The 22731-nt window shown below is 47.4% G+C and overlaps 1 protein-coding gene across 7 annotated transcripts in view; it reads right to left on the minus strand.

Annotated features, from left to right (window-relative positions):
* Nucleotides 1–22731, minus strand: part of CAMTA1 (calmodulin binding transcription activator 1) — a 240515-nt gene that overhangs the window by 96187 nt on the left and 121597 nt on the right. For all 7 annotated transcript variants that reach the window (XM_030508028.1, XM_030508031.1, XM_030508025.1 and 4 more), the window contains one exon: nt 17176–17247. In XM_030508028.1, coding sequence (XP_030363888.1) covers nt 17176–17247 — 72 coding nt within the window. The remainder of the gene's footprint in view (nt 1–17175; nt 17248–22731) is intronic.

Raw genomic sequence — 22731 nt, forward strand, 5'->3', positions numbered from 1 at the left:
AAAGAAAAAGCCTCTCTATATTTCTTGGTCTGCTTATGTGGAGAGAACTGTGGCAGTCCCATCACTATGCAATTATCCAAGGATCTGAAACACTGCACCATGGGAGATTGCATGGAGTGTGGCGACTGCGTTAGCGAACCACCTACTCTGCATCACGGGATGCTCAAAAAGCACTAAAAGACACCAAAGTTGCCCGTTCTTCCTGAACTCCTCAGCAGGCAAACACAACCTTTTCAGATACAAAAGGGAATGACAGAAGAGAACTAGTCTCTGTGCCCAGGGATGCCATTGGTGCACATGAAGAACCCCAGGAGCAGAGGACAGCATACCTTTGGTCCTGACTGCTGCTTCCTGCAGCACACAGGTTATTGGTGTATGCAGCACTGTCGAGGAAATCCTCGGCTCCAGGCAGGCTCCAGGACACGTCCATTGGGTTTGGATTCCATCACACTTTTGAGAAGCACTCACTCAAACCGTTTTGCTGAGCACCTCTATAATAATCACATCTCCCTCTGCTACTTAGATGATTAGTGGCTGGATTTGACTGAAAACCTGGTGCCATGCCCCGTTTTCCCAAAGCTCCCCATCAAGAAACCTTATTCTGCTGTTTTGAGAGGAGACCTCACCTTGCTGCCCATGCCATTAATTGAATAACTATCAGTTCCAATTTATTCCACTTGGCTACAAATTAGATTTCAGCTGGCTATTTCCAAGCCCTGCTTCAACACAACCTTATAAAGCCGTGTCCCTTGGCTGATGCCACTTGTCAACTGCATCTGTTCTTGGTGTACTGAAAGACAACAAAGCCAGAAAACCGCCAGTCTCTTAATGAACAGAACCCAATATGTTTAGCTTTGCTCTTTTTGAGTTTAATGAAGACAACTAGGCTTGGTATTTGGGAGGCTCAGCCTGCCTACCTGCATCCCACAACTCGCTATTTAGAGCAGAGATGCAGTAGGACGTTAAAAACTGATCCCCGGAAACCCAACAGCATCAACACTCTCTCAGAACAAAATGCCTAAACATCAAGTGCAGAAATCATGTCTTGTTTGCAGTTACTGCATTGAACTATGCTTGCAATGCCACTTACTGCTGCCTTGTCTGGATTGCTCCCCATGCCAAGGGAGACATCCATGCAAGGAAATTCCTGTTGCCTGAGCAATTACCATTTGCAGAGATAGGTCTCCTAATATGTTCCCCAGAACCATGACTCCTTAGCAGCAGAATTTGCCAAGCCACATGCTTAGGAAATCCTGTATTTTACAGGGGCTTTCTTCAAGAAAGAAGTGGAGTCCATGTGTGAGAGATGGAAGATTCTCTTGCCAGCAGCCCTTGCTTAATAGCAGCTGGCCTCCATGCACTCTCTTCTGAGATTCATGGGTTGGCCAAATCAGAAAGGTGCCCAGGTTCCCGATTTACTATCTCCTGTGTTCTTCTGATGGGAAACAGAAGGGGACAGAATATAGACAACCATCAGCATGTTTTCTTAGACGTACCTCAGCTCTGATGGTGGCACTGGATAGCATGGACAAACAGCATTAACAGAAACGCTGTGTCTCATGTATTTGTTTCTATACTTGCTAGAGAATCCTGAATTTTTGTTGGTGTAAAAGCTCTAAATGTCCTTTGAGGAATGAATATATTTGTGAGGGAAAAGAAGGCATGAAACTCAACACTGCATCCTTCACATAAATTAATCACAAGACTGAATTTGCAAGGTGTGTTTCCCAGCAAGGACTCAAAGAAGCTGCAATTAGGGAAACCACAGCCACGTCGAAGCCTCATCTAGTCAGAAGAGGCAGAAGGTGATCATTTAGAAAACACTGTCTAGGGATAGAGTGTGTTATATTGCAACGTGTTTTGTCCACTGTTAGCAATAAACTTGAGGATACCCTTCCTTAAACGACCTAAACATGACAACTGACAGTGTGGCTGGAGGATTTCACCAAAGCCAGTTCTTTCCACTCCCTTCAGAACAAACCCAAATGAAATCCCAGCTCTTTCACTGTAATTTTGTCCCCTTTTTGCAAGCTGACAGCACATGTAATGCCCATGGCCTCACCCCAAATTCCTGCAGGGCGATGCTCTCCATTTGCATCCCTGCTGCTAAGCAAGGCAGGATAACGCTGCTCCGGGCTGTATCACACAGCCTTTCGTAGCAAGAGCTCGTGAGAGCATCCTCCCCAGCCCAGCAACATACACCTCCAGTGCAGAGTTCAAACTGCTGTGCTGCGATCGTAGGCTGATTTCATTCCTATTAGAGTATAAAAATTACTAACAGTAAAACGTCATGATCATCTCACACTAATTATGCAGCTAATGAATAATTAGCTGCGGACACATTTGACATTTTTGGTCATTAATTTGAGCGAGTGTTTTAAGCCTTGAACAAAACTCCTGTGCAACTGCGACGTGGTGGTGCTGAGCAGCACAGACCCGCGGCATCGGGTCTGCATCCCCTCCATATGGACCAGGGAGCTCCAAACCTGGACCTTTAGATGCGAAGTTGCGACAAGTATTTTTTCCTCAATATGCCATGAATTTTGTGTAAACCAAGACTCTAATTTTCTGTTACAAGCTGTAGCTACTTTTTAATGATAAAATCATTACACAAAAGAGGGAAGAAGGCAGAACCCTGCATCTTATATCTGCATGCATGTGTATACACACACATCTCGTCCTCTGCCTGGCTCAGGATTTTACTGCCTCTCTGCCTCCTTCCCCCCAATTCTACTGCTAACACTTTGTCTGTGAGGTCTTGGGAATGCAGGAAAATAGGAAGGGAATCAATCTCTCCTAGAGGGTAGAGAGGAACTCTGAAGCAAGTCAAGTTCAAAGGTTGCAGCACACATCCACAGTTAACGAACAAAACATATCTCCCATTTAGGATGAATGGGCATATAAAAAGGTCACAAAAGGCCAGAATTAGCATCAGATTTAGCACTAAAACCCGAGACGGAAAGCAACAGATGTTTCCCTCCTAATTTACTCCATTAGGATCTTCCCCAGATAACATGCAATGTCGCCTCCTAATGAAGCATTTCCATCTTCTTGCTGTATAGCTCGTCAATAAGCATCCCTGAGGTCAGAGGCAGAAACACAACCGCTCCTCCTGGGCAGGCTTTGTCTCATTTTATAAATCCCAGTTTTTGTCAAAGAGAAAGCAAAAATCTGTTTCCAAGTTCACAAGTAATCCTGACACAACCCAATTAATTCCTCTTGCTGAGCTGCCTTCCTTGAACAGTGACGCTTCAACCTCATGGTGAACCCCAGCCTCCTTATGCTCATACAGATGAATCCCCATGTTATGATCAGCCGTGCATATATGAGGTGTATTGATTTTTAAATCGAAGGAGGAAGCCACAACAGACCTCAGATACCAAAGTACTTTACCTCCTATATCGCCACTCCGGGTATTTGGTATCAAACCAAAGCAACACCCCAAACTGGGCTCCATAGGGCAGACCTCTCACCTTACATCCCTGCTGCGGTGTTGGCTGGGAACAGCTCTGGATGCAGCCTACCGTGAGGAAGTAAATAACTGCAGAACCAAACTCAGCAAGAAAAGCTGCTTCTGTGTTGCTGCCCTGGCTGGCTGCGAGCACATGAAGAGCTGCAGTGGTCCAGCAAGCCAAAGATTCGGGCACTACTGCCTTGGAGAGGTTGATCTCCATCTCTTCCACCCTGCGAAACATGACCTGAGCCTGAAACCTATGACAAGGAAAGGCACAATGCCCTGGGCAGAAACCTTCCAAAGCTCGGGCCAGGGGAGCCCTGCCCGAGTCTGCTGGGATCCCCCCTACAACGAGCCACCTTAGACAGAATACACTTTCCAAGCAAGACACATTCCTCCCCATTGCACTACAGCTTAATTATAATGCTCTTGCAAGGAATTTCAATTCTTCCTACCATGGGAACAAGCTCCGTAATGAAAAGGCTTTATTAAAACGAAATGTAAAACATGGTATTAATTAATGAGGCTGTGCAGGTGCGTCCATGGAAGCAGTCTAGCTCCGCGTGTGTGGAAGGGAGCTAGATTAGGGGTTAGCTGCAGCATAACACCCCTATCACTGTGCAATACAGAGTTCCCTGTCATTACATCTTACACACGTAACAGTGTGTTGTTACTCAGGTTTGAATTCACATGAGAAATGGTGAGGAGCACCTGGGGAAGAGGTGGTAAAGATGTGCTCCCGGCAGGAATCCAACACGACTTTCAAAGCTAAACCAGCCTGTGTGGCCCTCGTGCCACTATAGAGCCTGAAGGGAGACCTGGTCGGGTGCCTCTTACCAGGGAGAACATCACAGTGAGAATTAACACAGGCCAACAGCACTAAGGTCAAAATGCCTTAACATACAGAAAAACACAAGCTTAAAGACAGGCCTACCTGACATTGATGTTAAAAGTCATACAGCTGGAAAGCCAACATGAGCCAAAAGGTCACAGAAGACACGTTTAGCTGCAGCTGGGTTAACACTGCCTTGCAGATTGTGTGGGGGTTTCTCTTTCTATTTTAACGCTCGGACCAAATCTGTGTCCTTCATTATTTGGCTGTTTGTATATATGAAACAGCTTCTGTGCTGATGACTGAACTGCACGTACAAAGGCACGTTCACAGTTGTGTGATGGCTGCATGCAGCACAGGGCCACAAATAGCCCCTTTTTGTTTTCTTTTGACAGGCGTGCTTGCAGCCCTGTGGAAACATATTCTTCATTCATTTGAGCTAGCCTATTTGTTGAAATGCAGCAAATCACACTACAGCAGGTGTGAGCATTATGGAAGGCTATTAAAAGGAGGAGGTTGGTATCTTATTCATATGTCAACATAAGAAAACATAATGATTATATACGTTCTAAGCATGCAGAATTGTAGAATCCCAGCCTGGTTTGTGTTGAAGGGACCTTAAAGCTCCTCCAGCTCCAACCCCTGCCACGGGCAGGGACACCTTCCACTAGAGCAGGTTGCTCCAAGCCCCTGTGTCCAACCTGGCCTTGAACACTGCCAGGGATGGGGCAGCCACAGCTTCTCTGGGCACCCTGTGCCAGCGCCTCAGCACCCTCACAGGGAAGAGCTTCTGCCTCAGAGCTCATCTCAATCTCCCCTCTCAGTTTAAAACCATTCCCCCTTGTCCTATCACTACATACCCTTGCAGATAATATTGGAGGTACAGCCTGAGTCACAAATACCTTTTCAGGGCTTCTTTTTAGTAGAGTGGGAATATTTATGGACAATCATTATGGTATAGGCTAGATACCCCTCGGCGAGTAAGGGCAGCCCTTATGATTAACAGTACCACCAGCTGACCGCTCCAAGTAAGCAAAAGCCACTAGTGGCTCTCTTAGCTTGTGATGACACGATCCTTCCCAATGCCAGCCGGGATCCAGGCGCTCCTTGGGCACAAGCAATCCAAGATGGTCTTTAATTACCCCCCAGCCTGTTACTCCTCAATCAGCACCCTGTCTGGCAAACAGGAAGAAATAAAGCTGCCAAAAAGGGGGCATTTCCTAACTTCCACAAAATTAACTTTGAAATCACAGCTAGGATAAACTTACGATGATTTTAATATAATTATATAGACCTCTACGTGTAAATGTGCACACAAAGCCTGTTTTGTTTTGCTTATAAACCCACATGCAAACACATCCTCTGCATGGCTGAGATGCAGCTGTTACACTCCGAGCCTCAGCATACAGTGAATTTTTATGGCTGAGCTATAAACCTCTGAAAAATAAGGTTTATAATAGAAACCCTGACACCATGTGAAATATAGCAGCACTGTTGGGTGCTGCTGTAATATGGCCCTAATTTATAAAGCGCAGAGGAATCCTGTTCCATTTTGAAACTTACAGACAGTAATCCAGAGAAAGGGTAAACCATGAGGAAAAATGGTCGTGTTGTCCGTGAGCTACAGTGTCTCGTCCATCCAACAAGTCAAAAATCAAATAGGATGCCACAATATTTAGGCCGTGCACTGAATCCTGGCCTGTCACCAAATAAAAACACGGTGTATCCTAGGACAGGGGGATATTTCATAGAGCCATGTGCCATTTCCCATGCCTCCGGGCAGTATTTTTTCGAGTGAGAATTTGATATGAGAACACTAGAAGCAAAGAGAAAAATAGGAAGACGAGAGAAACACAACCCAAAGCCTCCAGTCTGGTTGACACAATAAATGTTTTTGCAAGAGAGCTTCAGCGTACTCCTGTTTAAATTGAAAAGAAGTGGCAAAGCAGATTGTTTACTCACAGGAGAACAGGAGTTTATCACTAAAGATTAGGAGAAAGCTCTTGGTGCCTTGAGCCTCCAGCTCTGTGTTAAAACATCCTGAGGAGGTGGTAATTCACAGGGCAGCTCGCTCTTTGCTGCTCAGGATCCGGTTTGCCGCAGTATGCTGGACCAGAAACCTGTTAGAAATCTTTATGGTGACTCTGAAGGGCTAAAGCAGAGGTTTAAACCTTGGGATTTACGTCTGGGGAGTCGCTTTGTGCCTCTTTTGCATTGCTACCTTGGGATGCCTCTCCCAGCCTGGAGCAGGAGGAGGGAGCTGGACAAACGGCTGTGTAATGCATTGATGCTCTCTTGCAATTCTGGGAAGCAAATGGGAAACTTTTGGCACAATGGTCAGGAATGAAGGTGAGCAGGGATGTCCTTCATCGCTGCCACTGGCTCCAAAGCCTGCAAAAAATTCCCTTCTCCCTACGCATCAGAGTTAACTCCTCCTAGGTGCTGGGATCATCCCATTTGCTCGAATGTTATTCCACAGCCAGAAATGACACTTTAGGGGCTCACAGCTCCCAGGTTTATCCCAAGATTTCCATTATGGCCACCCCAGATTTCTTCCCTACTTCCCCTAAACAGTCTCCTTTTGCATCCTGAGCACCAAAGGAGAATAAATCCACACTTATTGCACTTTTCCTGCTAAAACTACTTCCCAGTAGACTCGCTGTAAGTCAAGTGCACTGTGCTCTTGTTGCCCATATCACTGCTCATGGTGTGGTAACGTTCTACCTGCTGCAGGCTTATCCCCCCTGCCCAGAGAGCCCCAAGACCTTGGGTCTCTTCATTAACAAAAAGCATGGGTATGCCTGCAGAAGAAGCCAACAGCAGCAGCCTCAAGACCCCAAACTTCACCTTCAGGCACTGCAGGAATGCTCCGGGCTCACCGGGATGCTGGGATCCAGGCATGAGGGGGGCTGAGCTCTTCATAAGCCGTTAGCAGGCTAACGAGGGCATCTGCAGAAGGAACAGGCACTAAAACTGAAACTAGATACAAAATAAATATCCCAGAGCTGGATTTCTTAAAAAAGATTCTGCTGAGCTATAGTTCCACATCAAATTTTTATTGAATACATTTTCTACTGAGAATTTGTGCACTAAAACCAGTCAAAATCATATGAGAGGAGTATAAATTTCATGTAGAGTTTCCACTGCAAATACCGTTCAAGAGAAAAAGCCAAAGCACTTTTTAATCAAGCCCACTCCACATCCTCTCCTTCCTTTCCCCTTCCAGCAGGCTGGAAATCTGAGCCCCCGGGAAGCCTCTGAGAGAGGGATGCTCCGCTTGAAGGTCACGGAGGGGACACACACACGTTATCCACCTTTTGCCGTGCCTAAAGATAGGCCTGCATCATGTGTAGTAAAGCTGTGCTGAAGCTGACATTTTAAAGCCATTGATGTTCTTTGCTCTGATGCTAATTCACACAAATCACTGTTAAACCTCAACCTTGATACCACTTTGCCCCAAATCAGAGCTGTCCTTCCAATTACACCAGTCATGTTAATTCCTGAATCCTTACTGGATTTCATATTTTATTCTACCCATCTTTACTTGATTCTAAACCCAAAAATGGGGGTTTAGTTCCCTGGAAGGACGATGTTTCCCACTGTACAAGCAAGACTGTGGGTCACTGAGCTTGGAAAGACTCTAGGATCTAAAACAGTATTACAGAAAGAAAAGCTATTTGGGAGAACTTCTTTTAGCAGCTTCCCAGTATCTACAGCTGTAACTTCTTCCCCCACTCAGAGAAAAATTCCTTTCTCCAAGGTTTCCAGATTTGTCAGCTTAATGCAAGTATTACATGGGTCTAGAATCAAGCACCTTTTGGAATTCAAGTGGGTCTCATGCTGTCCTAAATGCTCCTACAGCTGGTCCTCCCTGGATATCCAGTTACCTGGGCTCCTGAGCAGAAAACGACACTGAAGAAAAGGTCAATAAACAGCAGACAGGAGATGAGATCCCCTAATAGTTTTAATTACTGTTGATCCAAGTCCCCCACTGCTCAGGTACCGGGTTTCAGGACACATTTGCTGTATTTTTCCATGGAAAAAGGAACGTTGCTACACGATTTGGGAGGTGCTGGTATGAAATGTTTGGTTTCCTGCACCGATGCTGCTTTAGTACAGAAAGCCCAGCGCAGTTACATCGCCTCCACGGAAACAAGTGACCTTGAAAGATGTTGCATTCATTTTTCTTTCTGCATATTTTGGTGATGGATTTAATGTTCAATAAACCCGAAAAAATAACAGCATTTGAGGCTCGAGCTATTTGTGCAAGTGCCAAGCACTGCAGGAGGAGTTCAGGGCTGATTTCTGCACCTCGCTCAACCCATTCACAGCAAAACTGATGCCGCAGCTCCCTTCTCTTCTCTGTAGGCTGAGAAGGGGATTTATTTTCTATGCGGATTCTTTTTCCTACAAAGTTTTACACTCTGCATGTGAGGCACATTCCTAGCAGGACAGATGTGTGAAATGCAAAAGCACAGGATGAGCAGAATTTGACCGATGTGATTCAGAAAGTATTATTTTGCAGGTTTTAGTCTATGATGTTTGTTATAGGTGGCCCCATGAGGTCAGTCAGAGCATTTAACAGCCATCCTTACTAACAAATCCAGTACTAGTGATGCCAGCCAAACGTATTTGTCCAACACAAACACCATCCTGCATGTCCCAAGGACTATGGGCAGACAATACACATGCTATGTGCTCTACATGTGGTGCTGGGTCATGGGCAGAGTGACCATTGCCCGGGCTGCGCTCCCACCACCCATCCCTGCTGCTGTCTGCACTGGCTGCACTTGCTGCAAGGAGATCAGAAATACCTTCAACCTTTCTCAGGAGCCTTTTGCAGTGTTTGGTTGTAAAAGGAGAACAATACGAAGACATATTCAATCCAACAGACTTCTTTTGTGCTGGTTACGTTATCAGGAAGTCCATTTTCCTGGGAAGGCGCCATCCCATTTTACAGAGACTAAACTGATAAAAACCTCAACCTCTATTTTATTCCATCTAAATTGTGCTTTCTTTGCTGCTGATGGCTAACAACTCCAGCGCGAGCTAGCAGGCTGTCATATGACATACGTCTTGCAGCAGCATGAGGAGAAGATGCAAACAGGCTGACATTTAACTGAAACAAATGTACGACAAGAAAAATCTTGCACTTTTTCCTTGACACAGAACATGATACCCTGAGGTACGGCGCTTGTTCAGGAGGGAAAAACCATTTAGGTCGTTCTCCTCCAGCTTTTGCCCCTTCACTAATACATTAAACTAATGGTCTCACAGCAGCCTAAGACCGTGCTCCATATACACCATTCCCACAGCTTCGGAGGTGGGTGCATCCCAAGCCCATGGCCTCTGAGCTGGTTTTAATAACCTTCAATGACTTTCACTAAGGGCAGCGCATCATTTACACACTTTCACTTATGTGACACCACTTTCCCATCCATTGGTCTGACATGAAACATCATCATGGGCATGGACCGGCATGAGGGATGCAGTGATAAGGGTGGCAGCTGCAGGAGGTGACTGGGATGGATCCTCATGCAGTGGGGCAGGGTGAGACACAGGACGCATCACTGTCATTAACCTGTGATGGGGCAGACGTCAGCGTCAGCTGAAGGCAGCCATTCAATAGGAAGGGAATAGACAGATCCTCTTTCAGAAATAAAAGATGATTTTGAGAATAAAAGCAACTGGGGTAATAAGCGAGGTGTTCACGCAGGCAGAAGGGACAGCAAGAAAAGCATTTGGAACTGCAGGCACCTGGGAAGTGATTTATCCGAAACACTTACAAAAGCATGCCTTAACAGATAAAACACAAACGGGGTAGATCCCTGTAGGCCAGAACACTGCATATTAAAGGAAAAAAATATCCTGTGTTAGAAGGAGAGACTTGAGCCTTGGCAGCATCTGCTGCACGTCCTCCGCTGCCCACGCCAAAACGAACTCCAAATCTCTAAACTCAAATTGTAATTTGCTTCACTACAGAATTTCCAACCCAATCCCCAATTATGCCTCTCCGGAGAGGGCGAAACTTCAGCCGAAGGAATAATACATTCATCGACACCTGCAGACCTAATAATTGACCAGGGAGGATGTGGATGAGATCAGCAAAACTGCTGCATTGCTACTGCAAGCTTCAGTGTCCTACACCAGCAAACAGCTTTGCTCCTGCAAGGTGCATAATTTAATAAACCATTAACTCAAACCTGAGGTGAAGTAAATTCAGCGTATTACACATTTCAAAATAGCATTAGAATTCAATTTAAGTGTCACAAAAAGCCTAATCCTCCATATACAGAGCATATTAATAAGTATCTTGGAGCCTGTGGTTTGATTTAATTTCCAGCTGAGCTGTGCTGTCGCCTGACTGCGATCCCTGCACCAGGATTTCTCGGTGATGGCATCACTGCTCCCAACTGGAACAGAACCAGGAGGAGGCAGGGTCCTGCTGTCTGGGGTCTTCCTGGGTGAACACATGGGTGTATGCTCGAGCAGAAGCCACCCAGCTTCAGTGGTGTCACTTCTGGGTGCCACTGTTAAGAAGTCGATGCTCCCCAGTGTAAAGTGCATGTGGTGCCTCATCTCCACCGAGATCCCGGAGTGCAGAACCCGCTTCCCATTTCCACAGCAGTCCATGGCCTGGACTGTTTCACATCGCCCCTGTAATACCTCCCCTCTATCAGCAACCCCAGCACGTCCCACAGCAGTTGGGGAAATGCATCTCTCCTCTAAATGACAACAGATTATTTAAGCAACAACTAAAGCACTCCGACTGCTTTTTAGTTTGCTCGCATTAACGTCAGTCTCCTCATCTATCTAGGGAACGAATCCGGGATTTTCTTTAAAATGGTGGAGAGCTGTTCAAAAATAGCAGAGTGCTCGTCTGAAAATAAAGTTATGTGCTTGAAAGGGTTGGAAATTGTTTTTTAATCACTGGCGTCTTTCTTCTGGCATATAATCTGCCGGCTCTACGTTCTGCTTTCCCACCCGATTCCTCGGGAAAATGCAGCAAGTGTGTTAATAAATAATTTATAAAAACATTACAAAAGATAAAGCACTCCTGCTAAAATGTTTCCAGCCTCCGACATACCAGTTCATTTGTAATCCTCTCCGCCTCCCCTTGGCTGGAACATCAGCTGAGGGTTATTGCTTGCCTTTCTCCGCAGCCCCATCTTACTCATCCCGCAGGTGTCAAAACACATCTTTGTTTTGAAGGTATCCAGACAGATAAAAGGGGCATGGCCCAGCCTGAGTCACAAGCTCAATTTTATCTACTGCAGATTTTTGTCATAAAAAAACGTTTTTCAGGGAAGCAACATCCTGATTTATTTTCATGGTCTTGAGCGTGAGGATGGATGTTACACGCAGCCGCGTTGCTGGCTCTCCCGGAAAACAGGGCTCCTGTGGAAGCTGTTCCCTCCAGCGCTTTGTCCTTCCCCAGGACGTGCTCTATGAAGCTGAACAGGGTGATTTTGGAGCACGCTACACAGGACGGCTTTGTTCTTAGGAAGAGGAAGGAGACTGTCAGGAGGAAGAGAGGTTTTGATGAGCACTGTCACATGGAAGTTAGTTTTAGGGAAGGTGAAGACTCTATGAGAAGCTAACATTAGCGAGCAAGTACAACCTGAAGGAGGAGAAAACAAGCAAAAAATAGCCTTCAACTGGAACAGATCCTCTGTGTGCCTGTCTTAAAAAAAGACTGTAAGACTGGAGGTGGGTTTCAATGGATGCAAATCAGGGGACAAGAAGACAAGTGGGAAATACTATTGCTCACTGGGATCACCCCCAGGCAAACCACCGCCTGTACCCAAGTGCCATCACTGGGGCTGCTCCCCTCTGGGCAGCCCTGGCAGGGCTGTGTGCTGCTGCACCATCCTCCTTCGGCTGCCCAGGCCGACCTTGCGCTGCCAGGGGGTGCTCTATCTGCCAGGAATTCCATGCGCCAAGCACCTCCGGGTGAGCATCTCGGCCAAGAGGAGCCGCACATCCAGGAGCTAAGAGCCGGAGACAGAGGGACAAGCTGTGAGCAGCATTTCCATCCCCAACAGGAGGCATTGCAAAGGCAGTGAGCGTGGGGAGAAGAGAGTGGCTGTCACCACGAGTGACTCTCAGTGCCCATCACAAGCGACAGCAGTGACAGTGGCTCCGGATGCCCCAGGGAGACTCAGGAGTGACTGGGATGGAGATGACGAAGAGCAGAGCCGCAGCAGCTGGCTCCGATCAAAGCGGAAGGGTTCCTCTCAGGTTTCTGGTGCTGAAGGCAAAGGACAGAGGTCTTCCAGCAGTGCAGCCTGCAGCATCACAGCTTTTGCTTCTTTTTTATCTCGCTAAGACACTGGAGTACAGCAGAGCAAGACATGAATTGTTATCGTTAAAGATATCTCTGATGATAGCTAAAATGAAGCGTCGGGGCACTCGTGCTAAACAGAACTTGAGTTTTACACAATGTGCAGAGCCACAGAAAGGCTCCTTCTAAACCTCTTTAACTGTTCATCCTGCTGTTAAACAGAGCTTCGTCATTGACTTCGGGCTGGAGTGGGTATTGGAAGCACTTGTTCTGCGGCAGCTCTGAGCCTCTCCAAGGCGGCACAGACTGGGCATGAAGACACAGCAGAGGGCAATAGCTCTAAAGGCCATAAGTCCCAAAGTGCCTCCACCACAGGTCAAGTGCCATCACTGCTGGCACTCCTGGATGGGATCCTGGACCTTGGACCAGTCAATTGCTGTCCCAGGGTCACCCAGCCCATCTGCTCTGTGATGCTGAGGGTCATCACAGCGGCGTGCTCAGGATGCTGAACCACGGTGGCGTCGTTAGGCACCCTGTACCACACTGCTGTACTCCAATACACACTTAATTCATCAGAGAGGCTAAAACTCACTTTGGGAAAATGTGCTGTCACAGCAGCCACAGCTTATATTCCCGTTAGCAAATATGCAGAGGCCCATTATGCTGAGAGCCTAACTGACACCTTGCTCCCCAACAACATAGGACTGAAGTGCCCGCATCCAGCGCACGATCCGCGGTGCTTTATTGCCCAGTCATTTCTATTTTACCCACATGAAAAATAAAACGCCATTACTAAGCAAAAGTCTCAGCAATTTTGATGAGATTGTAATGCTTCCAATTTGTGTCGAAAAAGACCAAAATTCTCAAGCTGGCTGTTGCTCCTCCAGCCAGGGACGGGGAAAATGCTGCTGATGCAGCACAACTGATGAGACGGGGAATGCTGCCCTGCCAGGGCGCTGCCAAAAGGAAATGGGAAGGTTTTCTCCTCGCTTAGGACATAATGGAAAATTTGAGGCAAAAAAATACAGAATGAACAGCAAATTTCTGCATTAACATTAATGAAACCCAAGTGCTTAAAATGCACATTGCTCCCATATTTAGGCAAACAATTACAGGAAAGACAGCGACACGAGAAGGTCTGTCCCATGTCATGAAGAACTAATATTCAGCTACTGCCTAAATTCACAAAAAGTTTTTAGTATGACCCTACAGCACAGTTTATGTACTTCATAATAAAGAAGAAGGGCAACACTCTTTTTAATGTATTACTTCCCATAACCACAGCACCTTAGCACCAGCACTAAAAACGTATCAGAATGGTGGGATGGAAAGTGATGTCTGTCCAACAAACTCAGCCTCCACCTGTAGGGCGCAAGAGTGGAAGAGAGCAAGAGACACATCACTAGTAAAGATGAAGCCCTCCTCCAGTAACCTCTGTGAGCAGCAGCCCGCCCTGGAGCCTGGCACTAGAGTAATTCTAAATGCCTGGGGTGCCAATTACCACTCTGCAGAAGAACACACTGCACTGTGCTACTCAGCTGTGCCAATGTTTGAAAATTGTCTCTATCTCAGACTCCACGTTTTCCCTGCATTAGTCATTATGAGTACAAACAGGGGCTTTTTCTTCCTCTTTTTTCATTGACAGAAAATCTGGTGCCATTGTGAAGGTCTAAACACGCACAGGGTGTTCACACACGCGCATCCTGCTGGCAGCCGAGCCAGCATCCCAGTGGCATGATGCGTGCTGAAGCCTTTCCGGGAGTCTGGGGACCTGCCATCCCTCATGCCTATAAAAAGGCCTCAGCAGCACCATTCTGCGCTTGACTGACTGTGAACAGCCAGGGCATTGACGCTTTTAGGATGCTAAAAGGCAATGCGAAGCAATAAGAGAAAGATGTGCTACCGAAGAGCCCTCCCCAGTGTCCCTTAGAGAGGTCATCCGCATCCTCAGCCCCATCTTCTCCTCTGCCTATCGCTCAGAGCATAATCCTCTATTTCTGGAAATCAGGAAACTGAAGGAAAATATGAGAACCCAATGTAGGAGAACACCACCACCATGGTCATGGTTCCTTCGCTCAGCTCCAAGAGGTCCATGCCAGTGCCCAGGGCTGGACTGTCTCCTGCAAACACTACAATGCTTGCTCAGCATTTACAACATCTATTAAAAACACTAAAGGTGCCTGGGGAAAGGCAACGTTTAAAATCCATTATCAAGAACACTTGAAATGTCTCAAAAACATAAACCCCCACCAGAACGGAGTGGAAGAGACCGCAGCGGTGGTGCCTTGCACAGCAGACCCACCACTGCGCCATGGTCTCTGCCCATGGCAGGGTAAGTTCTCACTGCAGAGACTCAGAAAACTGCGTTTTGCCCGCTGACAGTTCAAGCTGACTGGTTTTCATTTCTTATCCCTTTGACCAGCCTGCAGGGAGAAAGCATGTTGTGTCAATCATAAATGACAACGCAAAGTTGTTTAAGTAAGAAATTGGATCCCACCATAATGTCATTAATGGCTATAGCACGGCATAAATGCACGGGAGAGACTGATAGTCTCTGTGGCTTATTTGAGTCTTGGCCTTTATGCTGAGAACGGTAGTCAGAAAAGATCAAGAACAATTGCATGGGGATTTTTAATCAATATCTAACCTGACAATAGGATTTGGAGGAAGATCATCCCATAAAATACAGGCGGCATCGCAGACTAATTGTATTTACTTTCTATTGACCAGAGACTCGCAGGCAGAGCACTCCAGGCCCCAGGAAGGTGCTACACGTCTCTAAAACCAGTGAAAATCACCTATTTGCTCGGTGAACTAAAAAGCCCAACATTTTGTTGGAGGTTAATGTTAGACATTGCCCTCTCTGTACCCATTTTGGAATATCAAAGTCATTTATTGGGTGGTGTTGAAGCAGAAGACTGAAGCAGATGCACAAACTACCTTCTCCATCTCTCTTTCTGGTCTCACTCCCCCTAAATTCACTGTGGATCTGAACGCAGACATTGCGCAGATGTTAGAAAAGCATCATCTATTCCTGGCCAGCTCTTTTCTCTCCGGCTGCATAACCTTGAGCGCATGACTGAAGGATGCCCATTATGCCTGGGAGTTGCTGTCATGAATCACAGACCCCCACTCCTCCCACAGCGAAGGCACAATGTGTCCTTGTTTCAGAATACCAGCATACTACATCCAAAACGTTCTGCATCACGTTTTATAAACAGGCTCATAATGAAAAGTACTTTCCATCCGCTCATCTCAACCCAAAGCAGCTATCAGAGCAAAGAAGATGCCTGAACATCAACACATGCCCTCCGAACCTGAATGAGCCAGACCTCAGGGTACAGGGAAGAAGATCCTGCGGTGCTGTAGGGCGCTCAGTGGGAGTTTAGTTTCTTTTGAATTCTTGAGTCACACCATCTGCCACAGCACTGGCAGAGATGGATTCTGAACCATGATGTGAGCACTATCTGCTGCCCTGGGCAGACAGGACCCAAAGTTCAGAGGTTTTGCTTGGTTCAGTGCACTGGACCATGGATGTTTAATGACTTCTAGAGGTGCGAAGCATCTTCCCCTTCACTTACACATGGCAACTGCATGCAGAGGATAGAAACAGAGCTGAGACACACAGAAACATCAGAGAGGACAGTGCCATTTTGTGCACATTCCCTTTGATTACATACAGAGCGTGGGCAGCATCCCCTGCGGGTCATGGCATGTCTTTCATGCAGCAGTGACAACAGCAGCATCATCTTTTTAATACAGAAGCACAACTGCAAAACCCGGGGGGAAAAGGGATTATTTTCCATTTGCTTCTTGAAACAGATGTCACTTTCCTCAGACCTGTTTGTTTTCAGGACTGCAGGGGTTTAATCTTTAAAACAATAATATTATTACAATATGCCTCAAATGCTGTTTTCTAACAAAACAAAACAAATTGCTTCCACTTTGTAGCAACTGTACCCAGTCAATAATGTCAGCAGTTCTGCAGAGGTGGGGTGAGCATCGGCCCAGCGAACGCCTACCCTGGGCAAACTCCCACATGTGAACCCGAGCTCACCCATTGCAGCTCATGGACATGAGGGGGATCACGCCACTACCCAAACCCTGCAGAAATAAGAGGAAAACTCGGCTCGACTCCTCCAGGGGCTTCCTTGTGCTCACAACTGCCAAGAAGAATCATTGAGTGACCCCCAAAAACTCCCTCGAGACTGAAGTCCCACCAGAGGAAAGCAGCTCTGGCCACAGGGCTCAGCCCAAATTCAAACACAGCCATGGGGCTGACTCTCTCTCACACCATCGCATGCTGGTACCGCAGCTGCCTCCCGACCTCCTGTGCCTGCCTCACTTTGGAACAGGAAAAGACAACTAAAAGCCTCCAGAAAGTCTCACTTGAGCTGACTCTCTGTTTAGGGAACATTTGAGCTATCATCAGCTCTACATTTCCTAGAGAAAACGTATCGTACCTCTGAACAGAGACATACAACAAAGAAAATCCATATCCCTTTTGGCAAACAAAATTCCCCCAACAAGGAAGCACGGGCTCCAGCAGGCAAACACGGCCTTGACCGGGTGACCCCTGGAGAGAGGAACTTGTCATCATCCTACCTGCAGAAGCCAGTAGCACCTTCTGTGAAACGTGGGGATGATGGAGGAATGGACGTAGCAGCCGTACAAGCACTAGGGACAGAAAAAGAGAAGGAAAGTCGTGTTAGTGAAGGAAACCATCACCCAGGAGGCAGCACCAGGGACGGGAGTGGCAGCACGTTATCTGCTACTAGAGGATGCTGTTCTGAAGTCAGTCCAGAGCTGGGAACACGCAACACCAGGTTATGGCACCCCACAGTTATTTCAGCATCGCTACAGGTTACAGAATCACCCTCTCAACAGCCTACCATAGCTCAGCCACCCATGAGCCTCCCCAGGGTGGCTCCATGGGCTGCGTTTGAACCTTCACTTCAGCGTGGTTTTATTCTTTAATACCCAACACAACCATCTCTGTTTTATCACCAGGGTATGTAAACTGAAAACTTAGGGTTTATAAACTCAAGAAGCTGCTGTCAAGTTATTTCCTGCCACAGCATCATTAGTGATGTGAAGGTTGACACATGGCATCGAGGCTTTACCGGTGCCATGGGGGTGACCACGCTCAGTGCCTGGTGACGCCGGTGCGTCGTCAAGCAACAGCACTTGTCGGTGAGCACACGGCGCTGGTGGCAGCATCTCCTCCCCAGATCAGCGCTCACAAGGTCAGCCTGAATTAAAAAGGATTTAAGGGCTGCTGGCTGCTATCACTGAGTTATTTTTAAGACACAAATGACAACGATTAATAATGTTTTTAAATGTGTCAAGGGTACATCCGCATGCACAAAACCAGAGAGGAAAACAGAGGGAGAGAAAAACCTGCGGAAAATAATCCAGAGAAAAGCTTAACACTTAAATCCCAGCACTCAGCCTGGGGAAAAGCAGATGCCGTTTGTTTAAGATAATCCCTGACAGTGACTCCTGGCTGCACGGCACCAGGGGCTGCATTTAAAGGTCTTTAATGTTCAGTTCTGCTGAGTCAGAGCTGGTTGCCGCTATGGAACGCAGATTGGAAGGCACAGCATCTCCCACTCCGAACAGCTTCCCAGAGAGGATGGGCAAGCTGGTCTGGGGCACGCCACCAGAGCAGCCAGGAGCATCCACGAACATCCCCAGCATCTCGTGCAGTGCACATCAACACACACCAGCACCCCATAGCTTGCTGCTGGGAGCTCGACTGACACTGCACCAGGATTAAAACAAGTAATGACAGGCACCAGTGCTGAGCTCCTGGTAGCTCCCTGCAGTCAGTAGGGAGGAAAGCCGCTCTCTACCTCCAGATCCGTCTCACATATAATTCTAGAGGTGTCAATAATGAATTACATAAAAGCAGCCCACCTCCATGGAAATGGTTCTCAACACTTCTGCAAACCCATACAAAAATCCTCCTAATGGCTCACAGAATGTACAAAGCGTCAGGACACGGGAATCTAGCTCTGGGTTGATGCTTTGGGGCTGGATGTTCTAACTTGGGCAGCTGGAATGAAGGAGATCCACGTATAAGCAAGCCCCTGGCCTTGGAAAGACAGTGGGAATTCTTCTTCACTGTGCACTTGGACCGAGGGATAACACGGCTGTGGAGAAATGCACTGTAGTGGGAGAAACAGAGCCTGGAAACCCAGCTTCTGGAGTAAGGACGGAATGAGTGATGGCAGCAATAAAAGCTACATTAATTTTCAGATAAAAAGGCATTAAAAAATGTTTAAGATATAAATAGAAACCTCAGAAGTCCGAGCCTCCCTGTTTTGGAGGATTTTCAAGGTTAATGAGTTAAGTGCCGTTAGATGACATGACATCTCACAACACGACACGTGGGGGTTTACAGGAGGGGGTGCATCCTCAGCACCGACACGGGCAGTGATGGTCCCTCTGCCTCACCAAGAGCCAGCGGCAGCCACTCCATGCTGCGCTGCACCTCATTAGGAGAAGGGAATTACCTGCCCGGCTGGCCTTTGGAGACAGGGAACGTGGAATGCCTTTAGCTAAAGGAGTCTTTAAAACAAATCCTTGCTCGAAACAGGCAGAAGGGGTTTCATTAACTGGGGTTTCTTTTCTGGGTTTTTACTGGGGAGGGAAAAGCTGCGGAGGCCTGTGTGTCTGTGGCTATGTTAATGCCAGGCTGGGCGCTCAGCCAACACATTAAGTGAAATCGAATTCCTGAAACCAGCTTTAATCAGCAGATTTTTAAGGTTAGAACGACTCTCTCCTCTGGAAGGCTTGCCAAGGTTAATTCTGTCCTGAGCAGCCTGAATTAATGGGCTGGACAGGGGAGAACATTTTTCACGATTCTCTTTTTGAAGTTTACCAAATCTCCAGGAGAACAGAAAAGGCAGTTCCGAGGTGTCTGAGGAGAAACGCCACTTCAGCGGCTTGATTTCTGCTCTGAGAACAGAGGCTGAGACGTGAGTGGGAAGCACGTGCTGGGACAGCATCAGGCATCATCAGCCTGTCCCCTTGGAGAAGCCAGGGGACACGCATCCCGGGCTGTGGGATCGCTCCCATCCCTGTTGCCATGGCAGGACAGGGATGCCCATGGTAGGACAGGGATGCCCATGGCAGGACAGGGATGCCCATGGCAGGACAGGGATGCCCATGGTGGCTGCGGCGTGGTCCAGAGCTGCAGCATCAGCTCCCACAGCCGCCTTTTGGGGAGGCTGTGCTTGTCCTTACACATGTTCAGAGCAGAGGGGGGGGAGCTGTGCAATTACAGCTGCCGACCCCTCCATTTATATGCAGTCCACATCTTGCATTATCCAACTTCTGAGAGCTGGAGGGGGGGAATCAAAGTATTAGTGGATTTTTTTATTTTATCCTGAGCTCCTTAAAGTGATTGTGGCTTATTTAAAAATAATACCATAATGCTGAGGTGTTCTTCCTTAACAAGAACACCGTGGGAATGGGAATTGGAGAGCGAGAGAATCAAAAATTCAAGATAGGGTTGGACAGGCTTTGAAATTCTTCTCCCCAGTGAGTTATTCTAGTGGATATTTAAAAAAAAAATAACAACTGCCTAGATTTTGTTCAGATTTTCACACTGAATCCCCAATTCCCTTAATAAGAAGCTAAATCAATCTTTAGAGAACAAATCACGTAAGACCTGTGGCTCTAAATTAAAATATACTGGAGTAATTTTCTGGTGTAAGGCTTCAACTTCTAACACCCCATCAGCCCACAGACATCACGGGCAGGGTCTGTACAGGTGACTGAGGAGAAACGACTGTGCCTGCAGGCAAGGGATGGACCAGGCTCGTGCTCAGCACCAGGGACCATGTGTGAACCCCAACAGCTCGGATTTGCACTGAATTCACTAAACAAATAGACTTTGCAAAGCAATGTGCTCACGGCAACAGCAGTAAAAAATGCCCCAAATAATGGAATGTGACTCCGAGACAAATGAAATCCAAAACACGGTTTAAAAAGAAAAGCAAAAAGAAAAAAGCATGAAATCATCACAACAAGGGATGTTAAATTCCTTATGAAAAGGCTCCCGGATCAAGCAAACGCACCTGCAAAAGAAAAGACTGCTGCCTGCATCCCCCTGAGGTGCTGTAAGAGCCCAAAGCCCACACAGAAATGGCCACCAAATTCCCCAAGGAGCCCGATGCAAGGGAAGGATCGTGCCCCAGGCACTGCCTGGACGTGTGCTCCAACACGTGCTGGCTTCTGCCTAGTCCTCTGCTCCGTGCTGGATGACAAGCAAAGGCAGAGACATCTCTGGAACCTGGTTCTGGTGCCAAGGGCCCTAAAATTGAACATAACATTCCCCACGGTCCACAGAAGGAAGTCAAAGGCCCCAGCAGGAACACAGTGGCAGTGTTTAACAAACCAGGGATGGGGACACAACCATGCTGACGGCCTGTGACACTGGTAGCACAGGGCCATGGAAAGCCACCGCCACCACTCTTAGCTCTCGTGGTGGTGTTAAGCAGTGCACTCCAACCACATCCCCGTCACACCACCCTGTTAAACCATCCCCATCACACCACCACATTGCTCAGGATCTCCTTCTGTAATTACACCAACGATTTCAGAGCTTGTCCACCCATTTCCATAGGGAACAGCACACTGCTTGCAGCGGCAGCACTGCTCCCGTGGATCAAACCTCCCGGGAAAGCTGAGTGAGGTGTCAGCTTCATTCTTCTCATCACCCTGATGACAGAGTACAGGTCTCCTAAATTAGCAGCTCTATCTGAGCCCAATCAAGCTCTGCCCTCACCCTCAGCCTGCCTGTTACCACTGCACCAGGGGAGGTACAGCACAGCCATGAGACAGCACTCAGGCTGCCCTGGTGCAGGTTTCTCAGATGGAGAGGGGAATATGGAAAAGCAGCCTGTAAGCTCTCATATCAGCATCCTTCAGTGCAGTAACCTGAATTCCAGAGATACCAGTCAAAACACAACAATAAAACCTACTCTCCCATCCCTATCACAGTCATTTCCGTTATCTGTTTATAAAGATACCACTGTTTCATGTCACCAACTCTCTCATAGCCCAGCAGAGACACTAACCAATCTACCTGAAATCGATTTCTCTGGATTTCATACAGATTGTGATCAGAGAAATCTGTAAGCTCTTTGTAGTAATTCGTTTGTTTTACACATAGGAGCAATTTCCCATCTGAGTCTGTAACAAGTACCCACTAAATTCTCTGCCAATCTTCTTTTACTGGGCAGAGCACGGTTGGAAAAGCAAGGCAAGTGAAAACCTCAAGTCTCTAACGTGAGCTGCCTGTTGGCCACCAAATTAGAAGCATCAGGGAAAACCCTCAAATTTTATGTGTATCACCTCTCTTTTCAAACAGACTGGAAGTGAGCACCCTTCGAGATCGGGTTATCTTGAAGCAGATGGTCCTTCCTTCAGGACAGAGATGCTAAAGCCACGGACACATTCCAAATCCATTTAAACATCAGATTAGGCTTGCCCCTGTCAGCCGACGGAGCTGGGAGACAGCAGCGGCTCCCGCCTGCTCCATTAATCAACATTCAGCGAGAAAAGCCAACGTGCTGCTATAAACCCCCTGACTCGGTGCCAGCACCACGCACGGGGAACCTTGAGCCATCAATCTTCCTGTTCCTCCCCTGGCAGCGAGATGTGGCTGGGGAAGGGGGAGCAGCGGCGGGGGCTTGGCCAGGCGGGAGGAGAAGCAGGTTTTTGACAGCTCTCGTAGGGCAAAGCGATGCTCAGTGACACCGAGATGACAGAGATGCGACGAGACACCGGCCCCAGCGTTCCTCCGCACAGATCGGCCCCAGTTCAGCTTTATAAATGGGAATATGGGGAGGTGTAACTGTGGGTGAACCCTGCGGCGCTGAGGAATCACCCAGGGGGGAGGCAGGCTGCACCCAGAGGTCCTGTTTTGATCTAAAAAGGGATAAAAGTGTCATAACATAAGGAGGCATCCAAAATTTCCCGTTACTGCTGCAAATCTTCAACTACAACACTGCTAAACATGTTTTCTCACTCCTGATCTTAGTGAAACACAGGCACGGATGGGTTGGATTTTCCTCTTTACTTCGACTCAGTAAAGCACAAAACCCTGCTCAGATCTCGGTGCTGGACTGGTCTGTGCTGCTGCTGCTT

This window comes from Strigops habroptila, chromosome 16 (genome assembly GCF_004027225.2).
Source record: "Strigops habroptila isolate Jane chromosome 16, bStrHab1.2.pri, whole genome shotgun sequence".
NCBI lineage: Eukaryota > Metazoa > Chordata > Aves > Psittaciformes > Psittacidae > Strigops > Strigops habroptila.